We start from the raw sequence: 19,540 nt of genomic DNA, 5'->3' as shown, positions 1-19,540 counted from the left end.
GAGGTCATATCTTGATCTTCTGAGGTTCCAGAATCCCAGGGAAGAGAAAGATACAGTTGGCAGTGACACAGCGTTCCCTCTCCCTTTCCATGTCCAAATAGCCGAAGATTTCCACCATGAAATGGCAACTCTCCTTTCCTCTCCGTCAGAGAAGCCTATGAAAGCCAACGTTGGGAACTCTAAGTCCAAGGTTGCCCATTGACACTGTCTCAATTAGCCATCGCCACAAACATCCTACATAACAAAGCCACCCCAGGACTCAATAGCTTAAGACAAAACAAAGATCTCTTCTCATTTTCACAGGATGGCTGTGTAGAAAAGGTCTCGTTCTGGAGCCTAGGCTGGAGGGACAGTGACTACCTAGGCATGGTTTTATCATGGCAGAGGACAAAAGTTCCCAGAGGTGCAGATGGAAACATGTGAGACCTTTTTGTATCTACGCTCAGGACTTCACACATAGTCACATTCGATTGGCCAAAGCATGTCATATGGCCAGGCCAAGTAAAGGGGCGTCAAAGTCCATTCTGCACACACGAGGCCTCAGCAGTTCTGCGATGTAACAGCAGGGTGTACTACCATAGGGATGCATTAATTCAGTCTACCACAGTCCCTGAAAAATACAGCCACAGGAGTTGTAGTATGCTTACCTAAGGTCCATGGGGCATCTACTGAAGGAGGTCAGAAATGTGTATTCACCAGGAGACACTACAGCTCAGTATGAATATTTTGTGGGACTTGGGCTCTTTAGAATCCCTATGACTTATGTACTGCAATAATTCAATAGGAGGAAATACGAAGTCAGACCAAGAGCATAATTAAAGAACTATTATGTTGATTTCATAGGTGTTCTGCTCACATTTAAGTACCTACTGATAGAAACCCATTCTATCAATCATTAAAGCCATGCACTGTCTCAAAGACTAGCTTCAGTCACTGCTCATGCAGACTAAGATGAAGTCTTAACAGGAACGGAATTGCTGAATGATGGAGCTGAAGGGAAGCTCTGACAATATCTGGCTGGTCCAATTCCTTCTTTCTGAAGATGAGGAAACGCAGGCAGAGACAAGGAGCATGACTTATGAGCCACTTAAATACAAATGTCTGCAGTGTATTGTGCCTTCCCCAGCACTTTGTTCCTGTGAGAAAGTTTTGTTAGTAGTTACGGACTTGTACTAAGGTGGGCCCCAGGATAATAATTGTGATCATGGGGCTGTGGGCTCAAAGTCAAGAATTCGGGTGAGTAGGGGAGCCTGGGTGGCTCCATCAGTTCAGCATCTGCCTTTGGCTCAGGTCATGATCCCAGAGTGCTGGGATTGAGACCCACTTCGGGCTTCCTGCTCAGTGGGGAGTGTGTTCTCCTTCTCCATCGCCCTCTGCCCCTCCCCCATTCCTGCTCTCCTTCTCTCAAATAAAGAAAATCTTTCTTAAAAAAGATAATGGTGGCCCATTTGGTTGGCCTCTTCCCAGGAAAAACCCAATCAAAGCTGCATAAGAACTTTAGGGCTCTCAGAGTCAAAAACCCTAACATAATATTCCTCTTCAGTTATCTCATAACCTGTGTTAATATATATATATATATATATATATATTTGTAAGCAGGGGAATTGCCAATGATGTCCCAGTATCCTTCTCTTTCCTGACACTCTCCTCACTTTCCCATTTACAGTAGTCATTTCTCAGAAAAGTTAAGATGGAAATGTCAATCAACTTGAGCTAAGACATCACTCCTGCTCTAAAAATGCTAACTTTACACACAGAAAGAACTGTTCATGAAAGGGAGGCAAACCATGAGACTTTTAACTCTAGGAAACAAACTGAGTTTTGCTGGAGGGGCGGTGGGTGGGGGGGATGCCATAACTGGGTGATGGGCATCAGGAGAGGGCACTTGATGTAATGAGCGCTGGGTGTTATTATATACAACTGATGAATCACTAAGTTCTACCCTTGAAACTAATAATACACTACATGTTAACTAAATTGAATTTAAGTAAAAAATAAATAAAATTAATAAATAAAAAGAACTGTTCATTAAAACAAACAAGAAATGCTAACATCCTCACCTCTCCTGATATTTGAATAGTGTTCTTCTTCCATCAGTTAGACCTGCTTTGCTCTTGGGTTGTCCACCATAATTACACTTCAAAGATGTGTTTTTCATACTATTATGTTATGCATTAAGACCTACACAGCTCCACAGTAGCCTCTCCACGGCATAGAGAAGTAACATTCACATTATCAATAAATTGAAACGGCCACAAAAATTTGGAGAGATCTTTCCCAGCAGCTACTTAGATCTCAGGGACAGTCTAAGAAGTTTGACAAAACGCTCTCCTTGACCAAATTTTAGTCAGTCTCCTCTGAACCCTCTTCTCTACGAGGCCTCTATCTTGGGCACGCACACATCCCCCTTCCAGTCCACAGCCTTAGCCCACTTCTAGCAAGAATCCTGCTGAGTCAGTTTAGAGAGAACTCACCCCCACCCTGGATATCTGATCATCCTGGCCTGTCATCAGCAAGAATTCCTCTCCCCCTACTGTCACCTCGGAATGTCTACCCACTGATTCCCTTACTCTGCCTGTGGGCTGTACTTCCCCAACCTGTCTTTGCTGTATTCAGAGCTGAGTCCGTATCTCTCCCCTAGTGTGATAGTCTCGACGCCTACTTCCATATTACTGAATAAAGTCTTCCTTTGCATTTTAACACAAGTGCCAGAATATTTTTTTTTTTTTTTCCTTGAACGACTTCCCAACAAAAACCCAAACCCAGAATCTTTTTCTGGAATGAGAAAGGCTTCGGGGCTTGTCTGCTCATTGTCCAAAGAGCTGTCCTTTGAACGTTTCGGAGAAGATCCCTCTATATAGTTACTTCCTCCACGAGATTACATGCTCGAGCTTTAACAGGTAACAACTACGCGTACCAGGAAGTTCCTTCCCCATGTATACTACGAACCCGGAGTTCTGGACCTACGCTTGCCAGCATCCGAGGATGCTTCCCCAAAGATCCTGGACCCCTCCTTAGGCCCCTCCACACTCCCTTGCTGGTCTACCCTTCATAACGCATTCCTTGAAGCTTCGACAGGGTGCCTCGGGTGCTCCTCCAAGCAAAGGCAAACCACTGGTGAATGCAAACGAGCACAGGGATAAGTGCACCCAGGTCACGCTCCGTTAAAGCGTAAATCCGGGGTCTTCCTGCCTCCGGCCCGCCCAGGGCGCACACAGCGCATCGGAAGCTGACGGCCCCCGGGGGGGGCAGGGTAGGGAGGGGAACCGAGAGGGCGGAGGGCACCGCGGCGCAGGCCGGTGCGAAGGAGACGCGAGGAGGGTCGGCGCAGGCCGGTGCGAAGGAGACGTGACGAGCCGACCTGCCGGAAACTGCGCCGGGAGGAGGGTCCGGAGCTGGAGCGGGGCCGTCCCCCGGCGCCGCCGAGGCCCGCTGACATCAGCCGCGCTCCTCCCCCTCGCCTCCCAACACCCTCAGCTCACGGCCGGACCCTCCTCCTCCCACCACGTGTCCTGCCCGCTCCCTCCCGAGGGGCCGCGCGCACGGGAGAGCCGGAGAGGCGGCGGGGATGGCGCTGTGACAGCCGGGCCGGAGCCCTCGGCGTCCCCCCCCGCGGCCCCGGCCCGCGCCCCGGCCGCTCGGTGAGTGCGCGCGGGCGGCGAGCCGGAGGCCCGAGGTGGCGTGGCCCTTCCCGCCGCTCCGGGGCGGCTCGGCGGCGGCGGGGGCGGGGGCGCGAGGCTGCAGCTGCAGCGGCCGCCACCGCCTTTGTTGCGGGCCCGCCCGGGTGGCAGGCGGTGCCGGCTCCCGCCGCCCGGCAGGTGCGCCGGGGCGGGGAGGGGGCCCGGCGGGGAGGAGGGCTGGGCCGCGGGGGGCGGGGGGCAGGCGGGGGCGGCGGGAGCGCTCCCGGCGCGGGACCCGGGAGAAAGGGAAATGGGACAAGATGGCTGGAGAAACCCGAGCGCGCCCGGGGGCGCGGCGGCCGCGGGCGGGGCGCGGGGCCGTGGGCGGGTGGGCGGCGGCGGCCGTGGCTGCGGGCACCTTGCCGGGGACACCATCGCTGCCGGGCGGTGTCACCTCTGCCCCCACCTCTTGCCCAGGAGCGGGCGGGGGAGGCGGCGGCCAAGTTCGGGCCCCAGCTCCCAGGAATCTGAAGCCTGTTCCGCTCGTCCCAGACCCGTCGCATTCGCCAGTCCTTTTTGGAAATCTAGAAAAAGCACACTTTGAACTCTGGAGGGATCTTTTCTTTGGAAGCCCGGGAGGTTGCGGCCCACAAGATGCACACTCACTCACACCTAGTAATTGCCCGCGCCCCTAGAGGGCAGGAACGCGGCCCTTTGTACGGGCCTACTGCTCAGGCAGAAGAGTATTTTCGGCCCAGAGGCCTTTCCCGGCGGCGGTGGGCCCTAGCAGACTTCTGCACCTTCTTGGGTATCCAGGCATACACCTCACTATGTATCACTGAGTCTCGGGTTTGGAAAAATCCCTTAAGGCAGAATGACTATTTTCTGAACCAGCTCATGGACAGAATCTTTGACTTTGGAAAATCCAGGTGATGGTTATTCTGGTCCTACCAACCTCCTGATGCTTAACTGGCCTGTAGGGACAACCCAGTTGAGCAAGTGTCCTATCTGTATCTAAACAGATAGGAAGCCAACACCCCTTTCCTGCCACAGATTTCATGTTTGAGTGGCACTGACTGGGAGCAAGTTCTGTCTTTGCACTCCTTAGAACCTCTTCCAGGAATGTTTACCCACTGGCCTGTTCTGCCCCTGGATCTCTACAGAACCAGTCTGGGCTCTTCCACAGGTAGTTTTTTAAATATTTGAAGGCAGTCAGGTATGTTATCTGCCTGCACCCCCTCTTATCATAATTAAATATGTCACCTTCCAGCTTCCTGGTGCTTTTCCTAAATCCCTTCCTCCCCAGGCCCGACTCCGTTCCTTCCCTTATTCCAGCCTGAACAGTGCTCAGAGCTAAGAGGTTTGTGCAAGCTAAGCCACCCCCATCCCAGGCTTTGAAGCGTTCACACTAGCGCCTGATTTTTCTCAACTGAATCTTGCTTGCAGAGATGGAGTCCACAGCCTACACTCTCAATTTGACCCTAAAAGAGGAAGAAGAGGAGGAAGAGATTCAGAGCCGGGAACTGGAAGATGGCCCCACGGATATGCAGAGAGTCCGGATCTGCTCAGAGGGTGGATGGGTAAGTAAGGAGATGTGGGGTCCACACAGCTATGAGGAGAGAAGCAGGCCTGGGAGCCAGGCTTGTTTTATGTCTCCTCCTCAGGCAGACATAGGAAGTAAAAATAGCCCAGCCCAGCCCGGTATGTTTGCATTCCTGAGAAAACAGTCCTGTGGCTTTAAAAGGCACTGTGAAGAATGGAAGAGCTGGTTCTAGGAACAGTCTCTTCAGCCATGGTGCTGATCAGCATTCGGGTTGGAAATTCCGGAGGTGGAGAGCTCATCTCTATGCTGTTCCCCTGAGTCCCCTACACCCTGCTCAGTGTCCGGCGTGTTGCAGACACCAACTACCAAACTATAGGGTTTGCTGACCTATGTTAAAGAAAAAAAGTTCTGATGCTTGTGAAGGTGGTAAGGAAGAGTGTTCAGGACTGTTGAGACAGGTGTCAAGACTGTTGTGGTAGGGGAGAGTTGGGGCTCAACACTGAATACAGTGAGACCCGTGGGGATTTCTAACCAAGGAGCCAGAGCAGAGGGGTCCATGGAGGGAAAGTTACTAAGTGGAGACATCAAGAATAGGGGGGATTCTCGCTAAACTGACTGAATAAGATTCTTGCTCAAGGCAGGCTAGGGTGATCAAATGTCAAGAGTGGGGGAGTCTTTCTAAACGGACTTAGCAGGATTCTTGCTAAGACGGGACTGGGCAGGCTGAGGACAGGAGGGGAGCCCACAGGGTGGCCTGGCAGAGAGGAGGGCTCAAGGAACCTGGCTGAGTTTGGGAAGGAGAGGGTCTGCTGCTGGTTGGAGGGACCCCATTTTAAATAAGACTTGGGGCATTGAGCTGACACGAGGAGAGCTTCAGGACACGAGGCCAGTTCTTTGTGAACACGTCTCGGGATCGCGCACACATAGGAGAGCTGCATTTCCTGCTGGCCTGAATTGAAGGATTGGGGTGGTAGGCAGCAGAGACTGTGGGACATATCCAAACAGAAGAGTGTGACAGAGTAAACTTATGAGAATGTAAATGCAACATGGTCCATCCAAATCCCTGCCGGTCCGCCTGTGGCAGGTCTCATGTGGACCAGAGCTCCCTAGAAGCCTCACCCCGAGAAGTGAGCAGGGCTTGTGCCGAGGGCGCTTCTGGACACTCCAGGGGGGAAAATAGGTATTTATAGATATCTGTGTAATAGATATTTATCATTAGAATTGTGTATAATTATTCACAGTACATACTGGACATCGTGACATTTGGGCACGAATGGTGAAAATCTTAAACGTGCAACAAACTGACATTCCTTTTCTCTGCTTAGTTTTATATGTGAACATTATCAGTACCCATTATATTCTTTGTTTCCAATAGGAGATCTGTATTCATAGAATCCTGGTCCTCCCAGATGTCCAGTCCAGCTCCCCTCCCACACGAGGGAATCGGGGAGCAGAGAGGTTATCTACTTTGCCCCAAGGATATGCATGTTCACTGATATTTGTTCTGAAAAATGCCTATTGAGCTGGACCCTTAAAAGTAGTGCAGTTTGTTGTGTATATACCTCAATAAAAAAAAAAAAAAAAGAAGACGAAGAAAAGAAAAACAATACACCACCAGGCTCTGGGTCCGCAGTCTGGCTCTGTAGGCTGCACGGCCCTTTTGTTTCTGTGTTCTCTGCCATCCCAGCCTCCTCCCCGATTCGGCTCCCCCACAGCTGGGGAGACCTTGGAGGACAGGAGTCAGTCCCATCTGGCCTGGAACGAGACCTCAAGGCAGTAGAAACCTTGGGCTCTAAGGCTATATTGGCCAACCCAGAACATCTAGATAGTGTGAAAAACCTTGGACAATGAGCAGAGTGAAGGTGGACCTTCAGTGTGGCAGGCAATGTGGCAGCAGGACAGCGAGGAGAGAGCAAGGCGAAGACCATGCCTGGCTGGGAAAGAAGGAGGTAGCTGCAGGGGTTGGGGCGGGGGGGCTGGCTTTGGGGGCCTCCACGCAGTCTGCCACCCATCTGCAGTTATTGAGCACAGCGGTGGTGTTCAAGACAAGATCCCTAGTCCCCTGGAGTTGCCAGTCTTGTGAGGAAGGTAGGGAAGTGGACATACTTCATAGTACGTCATTCGGAGTGCAGTGGGGGGCGGTAGCTCAGGAGTGGGGTCTCGTTCAGGCTGGAGAGCTCGAGAGGCTTCGGGCAGAAGGACCTGGTCTTGAGCAGTGGGTAGGTTGACTCCTGGGGACGTTTGGCAATATCTGAAGACATGTTTGGCTCTCATGACTTGGGTGGGGGTTGGGGAGTGGGAGATCCTAGTAGGCATCTCCTGGGGAGAGGCCAGGGACACTGCTAAACATCTACAATGCACAGGACAGCCTCCACAGCAAAGGATTATCTGGCTCAAAACGTCATTAGTGCTGAGGTTGAAAAACCCTGCTTTAGGGTATTGAACCAGGGAAAGAAAAGAAATGAATCTGTTCCTCAAATAGGTATTTTGGTTGTAAGAGAATTGTGTTAGGGTGATCAATAAAAGCCTTTCCAACGTAAGAACCGTGCCATATATTAGGATAATACTCCATAGGAGAATTGGAGTAGAAATAAGAGTTTCGAGGAGAGAAAAGGAAAAATGTGTCTTGAGCTGAGTCTCATTCACGAGTGGCACTGGCCAAGGGAAGGGAGGGGGCTTGCGCTCCAGACACGAGGAAAGCATAAGCAAGAGCCCCCGAGAGGAAAGCTTGCGTGCGGGGTTAGGAGCAGCTCCTGTAGCCAAGTGGCCCTGCTGAAAAAGCACGGGCTTTGGAGTCAGACTCCCTAACTCGGTGACTGTGGGCAAGTTACTTAGCAGCTGTTTCCTCACGCATAAAAGTAGGGTAGTGACTCCCATTTCTTTATATTGTTGAAAGGATTCTGCAAGATCATCTCTTTAAACGTGTAAGAGGGACTGCCCTGCCCAGTGCCTGGCAGCCAGCAGGCGCCCCCTGCGGATGCGGGGCACAGCCCTTGGCCCCAGGAGCCCTACCAGCTTCGCTGGGTGGTCGTGCCGCGTCCCCAGTGAGGCTGTGGGTGTCTGGGTACTTCCCTCGGAGATCCACCGGATGCCGGCCTGCTGGCAGAGCAAGGCCATACACAGCTGAAGGGAAGAACACCTCTCTGATGTGCCCTGGATCTTCTGAGGAAAGGGAAGAGGACGGGGATTGAGGGTCCTCCCTACCTGGGAGGCCGAGAAAGGGTGTCTGGGGGGATTGAACACAGGCTGCCTGACTTTGGAGTTTTGCCCAGGGCTCGCCCTGTTTACCTTACTGCTGTGCTTAGCCAGATACAAAGCTTCTGTGGAGAGAGGGGAGGCCTGCGCCACGGGGCCTGGCTGAAGGCTTGCTCGATCCTCACAGAGGGCTGCTGTGAAGAGAATTTCTAAGCCACGGCACTGTGTGTCTCTGGAGCATAATGTGGGCTTGTTTGAAGATCCTCTGTGGATCAGTCATAAATACGAGGAGATGAATCTGGCACCAGCCAGCCTCTAGCCACCCTTCTTATAACTTCGGGGCTCCTGATATTTTTACCAGGCCTAGGATACGTTACCTTTGTGAGTATCGATAGACCCTCTGAAATGACAGGCCTTGCCAGGCCTGTGTCCCATTTTATCAGCAAAGGGAAAAGGACTCTAAATAGGTATGGCCTAGATCTGGAATTTCCTAGGGAGAGAAGAGGCCAAAGAGAGAGTTGTTCAAAAGCCTGGAAAGTGGGAAGGGGTGGGGTGGAAAATTCCTGGCTGCCTGGCTTTCCAGATTGATGAAGCCTGAAGAAAACCTAGCGATCCATCCCTTTTCACCTCCTAGTATCTCACCGTATTTCAAAGAGGAGGCTTGGTTTTGTGCCAGACAATGGCTTAATGATCATTTGAAGCTATTCTAAGTGGAACAAGAGAAGGGAAATTCGGATATTGTTTGCTTAAATCAAAAACACATTGTTAGGTGATTACTATCCACAAGAAGTGTCCTAAGCTTAGGGAAAATGCAGTAAGCATAGGTTTTGCACTCAGTGAGCCTGTGTTTCAGTGGAAGAAGCAGACAAGTAAACCAAAAGAATATGCATTGCGATAAGTACCACCATAGTGTTGGCCTCCGGGTACCGTGGGAACATGCAGGTGGGCACACGACCCAGGTCAGGGTGGGCTTCCCGGGGAACAGGACATCTAGGCTAAGCCTTGGAAGGTGGGTGGGTGTCAGCCAGGCCAGAAATGGGGAGAACCTCTGAGGCCATGGGAGAGCCATGTGCGGGGACATGAGGTTTGCTTGGGGACCTGCAGGCATTGAGTATAGCTGTGCATGGAGGTGGGGGAGAGTGGAGGGCTGGTCACCAGGGAGGCCACTTTGCTTTGTAGGGCCTGGAGCCTTCAACCCAAAGAGTGCTAGGTCCAGACCTCAGTGCTGCCATTTAATGGCCTCTCTGAACCCATTTCCTCCTTGATTAAATGGGGTGGTTGGAGAAAACAGATGAAGCAGTTATAGGGCCTCTCCTAGGAAGTGCTCCCTACATATAGGGAGATGTGAGACTGGGAGTGAGGGAAGTGGGAGAGTGAGAGTGGGAAGGGAGGACATGGACTTCGGGAATAAGGAGAAATGCCAATGTCCAAATGACTGATGGCTGGACACCTGAAGAAGCTACAGGCTGTGCAGACACTAATTTTCTAAGCTGATGAAAAACGGTCTCATAACTACCCAGGCTCTGGATTCAGCCTTGGGGAATAGCTTCGAAAGCGACAATACAAAGGAACCAGCCTGAAACCCTCGCCCAGTGATTTCTTACCGCTGAATATGATGAACTTTGGAGGAGGATTTTTAATGACCGAAAGAAACAACATGGTAAAGAGAAAAGCACATAGTTGAGTAAACAAGAGGAGGATGGTTTTGGTGGCCTGGCTGTCTCTAGCTGCCAGTGGCCATTCCCACAGGGGTGGGGGGCGTGGGGGCAGTGGGGAGAGGAGTAGAGCTGCCTTCTCTGTCCTTAGGGCTTTCTGCCGAAGGTCTAGGCATGAAAGCAAACTAGTTTGCTCCAGTATCTCATTACATAAATTTAAGCTCTAATTAGCTCTTCTCTCCTCCTACTCACACTCTTGTAGATTAGAAAAAGCCAAATGAGGCCCTCTCTCTCACTGGCTCCTCCCTGGGCGTTGGGTTCTGAGTCAAACACTAGGGCTGGTGCCCCTGGAAATGGAGAACGGTGCCCAGGAACCCCACTCCCCCACCCCCCACCTCCTCCTGGGCCAGAGATCTGCCGACTCAGGAAGGCAGGGGATGGTTGGGCGGGTTGTATTGGTAGGGGGATTGTCTTAGGGTGTTTCCTTGGGTGTGGTTGCTCCTGGCTCTACAGTGGGGGCTGAGCTGAGATCAGCTGTCCCTGCAGTGTGTGTCCCAGCCTGGTGATCTGGTGATCAGTGCTGGGGAGTTTCCCTTCTCAAGGTGCAGTGATAGACACTCAGCAGGGCACGTGAGACCTGTGCTGTGTGCTTGTTTCGCCTCTAGTGGCCTAGTGATGTGGACAGAGCGTGTCCACCTGGTCAAGGCCCCTCCCCTGTGAAATGAAGATGTGTGAGTCTGTGTCTGCATGTGCCTGTTAGTCGTTGAGAAAGGCCTGTTCACTGTTTCAGGTGCCCGCCCTATTCGATGAGGTGGCCATATATTTTTCCGATGAGGAGTGGGAAGTTTTGACGGAGCAACAAAAGGCCCTGTACCGGGAAGTCATGAGGATGAATTATGAAACTGTCCTGTCCCTGGGTAAAGCTTTGTTTTCCTTTGTCTCCTGGAAGCTCTGAGCCCAGAGAATTGTTTCCATGTCTCTTCTCTGGTGTGTCCAACATCCCTTTCTCCTGAACTTGGACTCTGTCCCCTCCATGCCTGTGCCCATTTAATTTCCTGTTTTTGATGTAGGCAGGATATAAATATTGTGTCCTTCTACCCAGCAACTTGTGCCAGTTCTCCAAACTATCCCTATTCAACCCAGGCATTCACATAAAAAAAGTCATAACTTGGGGCGCCTGGGGGGCTCAGTCGATGAAGCAACCGACTCTTGATTTCAGCTCAGGTCATGATCTCAGTGTCGTGAGATCAGAGCCCCATGTCACGCTCTGCGCTCAGTATGGTTATCTGCTTAGAATGTTCTCTCTCTCTCTCTCCCTGTCCCTCTGCCCCTATGCACCACATGCGCATGCACTCCCTCTCTCTCAAATAAATAAATCTTAAAAAAAAAGACATAACCTGAGAAATGTCAACACAGGTCTGGGCCTATGCTTCATATGTTCCTTAGGAGGGAAGGCAGGCCTCATTATTACCCTGTCAAGCCTCAGCCACTTGGGAACATAACCCGAAAGAATCCTTTCTTCCCTCCCAGCATTGATAAGCCATGTAATTAGAATGTAACCATTTGGAGGCATTTCCTAGTTTGCTCATATATGAATGTTCAGAATGTTCAATAGGTAGTCACTGCATCTACCCACTTCCCTACTACATGCAGTGCTCTTTTGTTGTTGTTGCTAGTACCAGCCCTCATTAGCAGAGGTCCATCAATTCCGCTGGACAGACTTACTTCCTATCATATTTTTTCTTTTAAGTATCCCTGAGCCCTTTCCCCCGTCTTCTGTATATCTCCACATTGAGAGTAGCTTGTGTGCGGGAGGGTGTTCCTGAAGTATTATAAAATACTCATTTTGGCAGTGCTCTAAGCCAGTAACGCACAGCTGTAACCTGTTCTATTTCCTACAAACAGAATTCCCATTCCCTAAGCCAGACATGATCACTCGGCTGGAAGGGGACGAGGAGTCCCAGAATTCTGATGAATGGCAGTTCCAAGGAGGAACCTTTGCAGGTACAATTAAACCACTCCAGCATCCATCCACTGGGGAGCATGGGGAGGCTGGATTTTAAGTTTCCATATACATTGTGTGGGGTATTTAAGAGTAAGGCAGGGTTATGAGGCGGAAAGATGATGGGCTTTGGAATTTCAGAATCTTCTTTCCAGTGCTCCGTGACCTTAGGCCACTTCATTCACCTCTCTGAGCCCCCTTTTCTTCCTCTGTCAGCTGTGGGTAATACATCTCAAGGTGCAACTTGAGATGTGCATGAAGCACTTTCAAGCTTGTATGGCATTTGGTCCAGTGGGTGAAGGAGGCCACCTCCGTAGTGCACCATGTACCTCTGAAAACCAAGGAAAATAATGTGACGAAGCATGTGGCCAGGGTTATTTACCCTGGTTTCTTGTCCATTTCATCTTGGATAGAAAAAGCAAGAACAGATGTAGTACATATGTGAGCAGATATGTCTGAGAAGCACATGGTCCTTTATCAAACATCATAGTTAGGAGGATAACAGTTGGCTAAATACAGGTTTCAAGCAGCCAGTGGTTTTACTCACCTTCTCTCTAGAGCTAAGAGTTTAAAATGCCATATTTTATTGATTCTAAGACATTTTCTCCCCACCTTGTTAACATCTCTGAAGTTAAGAACACCTCTTAGAATTAATGGCATTTTTTTTTCTTTTTTAATGGTGTATCTTGCAGCTGATGGCATCTTAGTTTTGGTGAGAAAGGACAATTTCTCCAAGTACTATTCAGTTTCTGTGACCACCTTCTAAACACACACGTACAGTGAAACCCAGTTCTGACATTGGTGTGAAGGAGCTAGTGTTCTGCCTTACAGGCTTAACTGTGCTAAGTATGGTTTTGCGGTAGATTTTCTTGGTTTAAGGAATGTGATTCGGGCCATGGTGTATCTAAATTCTGTACTATTATATGGTACTATGGGTTATATTTGGTTTTCCACCCACATAAAAATATTTTGACCCAAACGTGGCCCACAAAACAAGCGTGTGATCCGAGTCAGGTACCTGTGTTCAGTTCCCAGCTCTGGCACTTTCTAGCTCACCTACCTTGATGCCTCACTTCACTTCTGTAGCTTTATCTGCAAAGCGGGAGTAATGATACATAGGTGTTATGGGAATTAGACGCGGTGACCCATAGGAATTGGCACAGGAGTAAGGACTCTTAGGAAATGCTTTCTGTTATTAAGGTTACGGCTTTGGGTGGACTCTCAGATTAAGATATTCTTAGCATTTCGACCCAACAAATCAGGGAATAGGCCAGAAGTCATTTTAAGTACTGACCTCTTTGCCCCTCCCTGTTTGTCTCCCAGAAAATGAAGAGTCTGATGTCAAGCCCCCAGATTGGGTGGGTCCGATGAACGCCACCCCGCAGTTTGCTCAGCCCCAGCACCTGGATGGGTTTGGCCTCCGCCTGCCCCGGGACCTCACAGAGCTCCCCGAGTGGAGCGAGGGGTACCCCTTCTACATGGCCATGGGCTTCCCAGGGTATGACCTCTCGGCGGACGAGATTGCGGGGAAGTTTCCGTTCAGCAGGGGCATGCGGCGCAGTTATGACGCGGGGTTCAAGTTAATGGTGGTGGAATATGCCGAGAGCACCAACAACTGCCAGGCTGCCAAGCAGTTTGGAGTGCTGGAAAAGAACGTTCGAGACTGGCGCAAAGTGAAGCCACAGCTCCAGAACGCCCACGCCATGCGGCGGGCATTCCGCGGCCCCAAGAATGGGCGCTTTGCCCTGGTGGACCAGCGTGTGGCCGAGTATGTCAGGTACATGCAGGCCAAAGGGGACCCCATCACCCGGGAGGCGATGCAGCTGAAAGCGCTCGAGATCGCCCAGGAAATGAACATTCCGGAGAAAGGGTTCAAGGCTAGCTTGGGCTGGTGTCGAAGGATGATGCGAAGGTACGACTTGTCCCTGAGGCACAAAGTGCCCGTGCCCCAGCAGCTGCCCGAGGACCTGACCGAGAAGCTCGTCACGTACCAGCGCAGCGTGCTGGCCCTGCGCAGGGCGCACGACTACCAGGTGGCCCAGATGGGCAACGCCGACGAGACGCCCATTTGCCTTGAGGTGCCGTCACGGGTGACGGTGGACAACCAGGGCGAGAAGCCAGTCTTGGTCAAGACGCCGGGCAGGGAGAAGCTAAAAATTACAGCAATGCTGGGTGTCCTGGCAGACGGGAGGAAACTGCCGCCGTACATCATTTTGAGGGGCACGTACATCCCCCCCGGGAAGTTCCCCAGCGGCATGGAGATCCGCTGCCACCGCTACGGATGGATGACGGAGGACTTGATGCAGGACTGGTTGGAAGTGGTGTGGCGGCGGCGGACGGGCGGGGCGCCCAAGCAGCGCGGGATGCTGATCCTGAACGGCTTCCGTGGCCACGCCACTGACTCGGTGAAGAGCTCCATGGAGAGCATGAACACCGACATGGTCATCATCCCAGGGGGCCTGACCTCGCAGCTGCAGGTGTTGGATGTGGTGGTCTACAAGCCACTCAACGACAGCGTGCGGGCCCAGTACTCCAACTGGCTTCTGGCCGGCAACCTGGCGCTCAGCCCCACCGGCAACGCCAAGAAGCCGCCCCTGGGCCTCTTCCTGGAGTGGGTCATGGTTGCCTGGAATAGCATCTCCAGTGAGTCCATCGTGCAGGGCTTCAAGAAGTGCCACATCTCCAGCAATCTGGAAGACGAAGATGATGTCCTGTGGGAGATTGAGAGTGAGCTTCCAGGGGGAGGGGAGGCCCCCAGGGATTGCGATACCGAGACTGCGCGGGAGGGCAACTGACACCCGGTGGAGAACTAAGGTAACCAGGCAGGCCCAGGTGCACGCTTGGCGCCTTCACTGACAGCCCTGTTTGTGTTCCACAAACACCCGCCCTCTTACCATCCTTTCCTTCGGTTCCAAGAACTCTCAAGCCTATGGTACGGTACCACAGGTAACAGGCCCTCGGCTGCTCCTGGACGTCAGTCTGGTGTCGCTTGGCTTGCTTGTGGGGGTTTTGCTCTGAGGCCTGGCCCCGGGAGTGCTTGTATAGTACATAAAACGAACAAAGAGTGAGCTACCGGAACATTTAATCTGAGAGCCGTCATGCTCAAATTATTTGGGCCTGACATTGCTCAGTTAAACAAAGTTTTGCCCGAAAGCCAACTTTCTTCTTTCCCTTACAAATCATGTTGAACATTTAGGGCCAGGTGCACGGTGCTCCCTTTCACTGGCCTGTAGGGAGAACGCAGTGATGTCTCGAGAGCACCGTGTGCTCCGTGCCTCAGCTCAGTCCTTGAGCGGTCGCAGAAGCCCACTAGGACGTGAGAACTGCAGCTTAGGCTGGCTTTTCCCTGGGAATTCAGAAGTGCTTTAGAACATCCTCTTCGTCTCATAATGACCTTCACATGGGTGGAGTGAGCAATTGCAATAATTTCTTGTAGTCCACTGAGGTCTGAAGGGATTTCTAAATTGAATGCACCAAAAAAAGAAAACAGGGCACATATCTAGGACTACAGTGAGGACTAGGACAATAGGCCTGGAATTTTCGGAGTTGACTATAGAAGGGGAGCAGCTTCAAGAGGAAGCGGGGAGTGGGGACTAACCAGCAACACCAGTGGAGGCGAGCCTACTCCCCCCCCCCCACCCTACCCCCCCCCCCCCACACACACACACATACACACCTTGAGATGGGAGAACAGCCAACCAGGTACAGTGGGGGAGCAAACAATTCATCTTACCCTCTCGCTCTCCTTTCCCTAATTGTCAGTTAATTTGTTTCCCAGAGACACAGTGTTTAATATGAAAGGTCATTCCTTCCTTTACAGAGGACCTAAAACTATCTTGACATCTCTTCTTCCTTTTGTAGCATAACTCCGTGGTTCCATCCTACTTGCTTTTTTTCTCCAAAGGAAATGCTAACTGAAGTCTTTCATCCCTCTCCTCGCTGTGTAAGTGCAGGAGTGACTTCTGTCTCTTTCCCTGCCCCCAAGTCAAAGTGGACTCATACTGCTGGACTCCCGTGTAATTCTGAGACCCCTGGATAACAGTGGCGCCAAGGGAGGAGTTCTTACTGTTACATTCAAATCACCGAAACTGCTTCCCTGCCCCTCATGTCCCCTACCCTGTCCCTCCACGAACTCAGCCTCCCTTTTCTGCTAACCATTATACTGACTCCATTGGAAAGCAAACTTTGGATTATAGTGAGTTTTTCATTCTTTCCTCATTTTACCCCCCCCTTATACATTTTTTATTTTCTAAGCTCTTTGCTACCAGGAGAGGAAAGGGGAAAAAAAGACAAGGGCTAGGCTGCAGCTGTGAAGGTGGGCATTTACGTCTATCAACCGTGACCTTTTGCTCATCATGACCACCAGTTCCCTATACAATAGCTGCCCTTTTGTGAACGGAAGAAGTGATAGAAGTAGTTAGGGATGCTCAGTAAACAGGAGACTTAGGAGGGGACAGATGGGCATAAAACTGCCTCTCCTCATCTATTTGGAAATCTGACTAATGGAATAATTTTGTTAAAATGTGTACGATTTCTAAAATCCAAGGGTTAATTCACACTTAGGTTCTCTCTGTTTTTGAAACAGGTGGGGAGGAAAACCCTCAAGAAGATTCCTCAAAGTGTGGATGCACAGGGAGCCGCAAAAGGCCACAGGGCTCGGAACAAGCCCACATCTGGACAGCCACCTGTGTACCCCATCCTGCGACATAGCCCGACCCCGCCCCACATCCACAAATTGTCAGAAAAGGTGTCTGGGACCCTTGATTTCAGCAGAGACATGATTAGGGAAGAAACTGCTTCTGCCCCATTTTTTGTTTTGGAGATTAATCCATGTAAATATGAATGAACAAAGGTATTTCCTGGAGAAGAGACCGTTTGTTCAACACCAACAAGAGACTCAGATGGGCCCAACTCCACTGGTGTCCTTTCTGTGGAGCAAACCTCAAGTAAATGTTTTCTTTTGCCTTTAAAAATGCTTCCAAGAGTAGAACCTGTGCCCACACAGGAGAGGACTGCAGAGAAGGCTGTGTGGAAATGAGTCATTTATGTGTACCTGCTACTTACGTATTTCCTCTTTTGGAAAAATGAGATACTAATGATAACAAGATTCAGATAGACTGGCCTGGTGCCGGCAGATGGCTTTTCTACAGACTAGGTTACAGTAAGATACAGGTTAAAATAAACTGCTGTTTTATTTATCTTCCCAATCTGGTTGGCAGCTAGAATTTTTCAGGGCCTTCTTTAAGGGCCCTATTTGTCATTATACTTAATGACAGGGCAGCATTTAGTACACGAGCTTTTTCTCAGGCTGCCTGCACAAGTCACCATGAATTATCTGCTGTCTACATGGTACAAGGCTCATTGACTCATCTGATACTTGTTCTGTTGATTTCTTTAGTATTTTTATCACAAGGGTATGAGAGGACATGGGCCTTTAGCCACAGCCGTTGCAAGACTTCTAATCTCCTTCTACCCTGCAGGAATAAATGGAAGGTCTTTGAATTTTTACATTATAGTAATTTGCATTCCCACATAAGTTGTTATGAAAACATTCCTTCCAAGCTATCTGTACTACGAAAAAATATGCCAGGACCTTATAGACAAGGCCATTGCTAAAAATGTCATTCCAATGTCAGATCTGAGTAACAGGCTACCGTAACCACTTTTCCTCCCTGTAGACTCAGCTCATTTGTATATTATACTGTTCTTGGCCTCTTGAAACACCTATTTCTACTCAGGTACTCATTTTCCTATTAGTGATTCACCTTAAAACCAGTTTTCCTCCAAGCAGGCAGGGATATTGCACTTAGTTTCTGGTATCTGAATAACTTTTCGGTATTTGAATTGTTTCCCCATTTGCTTTCACCTGTACTAATTCTTTGTTATCTCAAATGGCATCCAAATCCAGCTACCTTTCATTCCAGAAGTTTCTATCCCCTCCACTTGGATTTAATTTGTCCTCCACTGTCCTGGTTCCTGGCCCTTCCTCTTCATGTCCTGTTTTACTTGTTTTGGGAGCTTAAATGATTTTATAAGACCTAATTTTGGGTTCCTGCATTGGAGCCATAGTTTTCTTACAGAGAAGAGTAGAAAATGGGTTCAACTCCTATTTCATTCCAGCAACATCTTGAGTCTCATCATCAGCTGATAGATGATGCCTTACAGGTTGCAATAGCACTGGAACTTTCCTAGAGTAATGGCTGTACTGTCAGGGTTTTTCTGGGCTCATTCTTCCACTGACTTAATTATGAGCTATGCTTAACAGAGTCCCAGTACAACTATTTTGCAGAACGGCTATTACCCTAGACTTACTATAGCACATATTGAGACATAGTTGTACTCCCTAGTAGATAGAAATTGACCCAACAATAAACTTTGATAATAAAGACAATAGGCTATGGTGGTTTTATTTATTATTTACCTGCTAGCATTGTGAAAGGTCACACCTCAAACTGATTTACGCTTTATTCTCCATTCACGTTGGGGTGTGTGTGTGTCTGTCTGTCTGTATGTAATATCCTTGAATCAAAAAAGTGTTCATGGGATGGCAATATAAATGTTGGTGTCTGAAGACAAAGGAAAGAAAAATTACATATGTGGTTTTAAACTGAATTAAAAGTCCGGGGTGAGGGGCTGGAGGGAGGCCTGGCATGCATAGCTTTTTTCTTTCTTTTAACAATTTTATTTATTTGACAGAGAGAGAAAGAGGGAACACAAGCATGGCGGAGCTGGAGAGGGAAAAGCAGGCTCCCCGCTGAGCAGGGAGCCCGATGCGGGGCTCAATCCCAGGACTGAGATCAAGACCTGAGCCAAAGGCAGACACTTAACCACTGAGCCACCAAGGTGCCCCATGAATAGCTTTTTTCCTCACTCAGTCATGTTTCAGATGCTCTCAGGGATGGTACGTTACCAAATCACATGAAGGAAATCCATAAAGGGATATTAGTCTCTTAAATGAGTGAAGGCATGCTAGCAAGTTGATGAACAGAGAAGAAAACTTAGTATCCTGTTTTCATAAATTTCTTTAAAAATGAAAGCATGAAGAACCTACATGCCCTTTCATGGTGTGCTTTTAGTCAAATTAGTCCTGTCAATTTACTGTGCCCATAGATTCAATTAAGTAAGTAATCTACTATCCAAGAATAATCCAGACATTTTTTTTTTAAGCCATCAGAATCAAGTGCTGAACCCATTTGTTGGCCACAGCACATTAAGTCTGACCCCTAAAACCAAGCTTCCTTACCCTTATTCTACATCCTGGAGGCCTTTTAGCAAGAGCCAAAAATATGATAGAACACAGGCATTTATCTAATGGTCAGAGTAATCCTTTAGAAGTTAATTGTGGCAGGGCACCTGGGTGGCTCAGTCGGTTAAGCGTCTGCCTCCGGCTCAGGTCATGATCTTGGGGTCCTGGGATCGAGCCCCGCATCGGGCTCCCTGCTCAGCGGGGAGCCTGCTTTTCCCTCTCCAGCTCCGCCATGCTTGTGTTCCCTCTTTCTCTCTCTGTCAAATAAATAAATGAAAT

General features: G+C 49.8%; 1 protein-coding gene and 1 non-coding gene across 3 annotated transcripts; both read left to right on the top strand.

Moving 5' to 3' along the window:
* The first annotated feature begins 3,514 nt into the window (after positions 1-3,514).
* On the top strand, positions 3,515-18,406 carry POGK (pogo transposable element derived with KRAB domain). 2 transcript variants are annotated; one of them, XM_035010924.1, is made up of 6 exons: positions 3,515-3,641; positions 5,067-5,200; positions 10,804-10,930; positions 11,919-12,017; positions 13,339-14,829; positions 16,601-18,406. In XM_035010924.1, the coding sequence occupies exons 2-5, from the start codon at positions 5,069-5,071 to the stop codon at positions 14,808-14,810; spliced, it is 1,830 nt and encodes a 609-aa protein (XP_034866815.1). In that variant the 5' UTR covers positions 3,515-3,641; positions 5,067-5,068; the 3' UTR covers positions 14,811-14,829; positions 16,601-18,406. The 2 variants fall into 2 exon arrangements, with proteins under 2 accessions (XP_034866815.1, XP_034866816.1); XM_035010925.1 differs by lacking the exons at positions 3,515-3,641; positions 10,804-10,930 and having other exon boundaries at positions 5,118-5,200.
* On the top strand, positions 6,211-6,328 carry LOC118014615. The gene has a single exon (XR_004680325.1). It is a non-coding gene; the product is annotated as a small nucleolar RNA SNORA52 (small nucleolar RNA).
* Positions 18,407-19,540: the final 1,134 nt, after the last annotated feature.

The sequence above is a fragment of the Mirounga leonina genome, unplaced genomic scaffold (genome assembly GCF_011800145.1).
Source record: "Mirounga leonina isolate KUSES-001 unplaced genomic scaffold, KU_Mleo_1.0 Mir_154, whole genome shotgun sequence".
Lineage (NCBI taxonomy): Eukaryota > Metazoa > Chordata > Mammalia > Carnivora > Phocidae > Mirounga > Mirounga leonina.
This window is presented reverse-complemented; position numbering and strand designations above follow the sequence as displayed.

Excerpts from the sequence above, each read along its gene's own strand:
- POGK (XM_035010924.1), top strand. The coding sequence starts at position 5,069 with ATGGAGTCCACAGCCTACACTCTCAATTTGACCCTAAAAGAGGAAGAA. Across the intron at positions 5,201-10,803 it reads TCTGCTCAGAGGGTGGATGG|GTGCCCGCCCTATTCGATGA; the intron begins GTAAGTAAGGAG and ends TCACTGTTTCAG. Across the intron at positions 10,931-11,918 it reads TGAAACTGTCCTGTCCCTGG|AATTCCCATTCCCTAAGCCA; the intron begins GTAAAGCTTTGT and ends TCCTACAAACAG.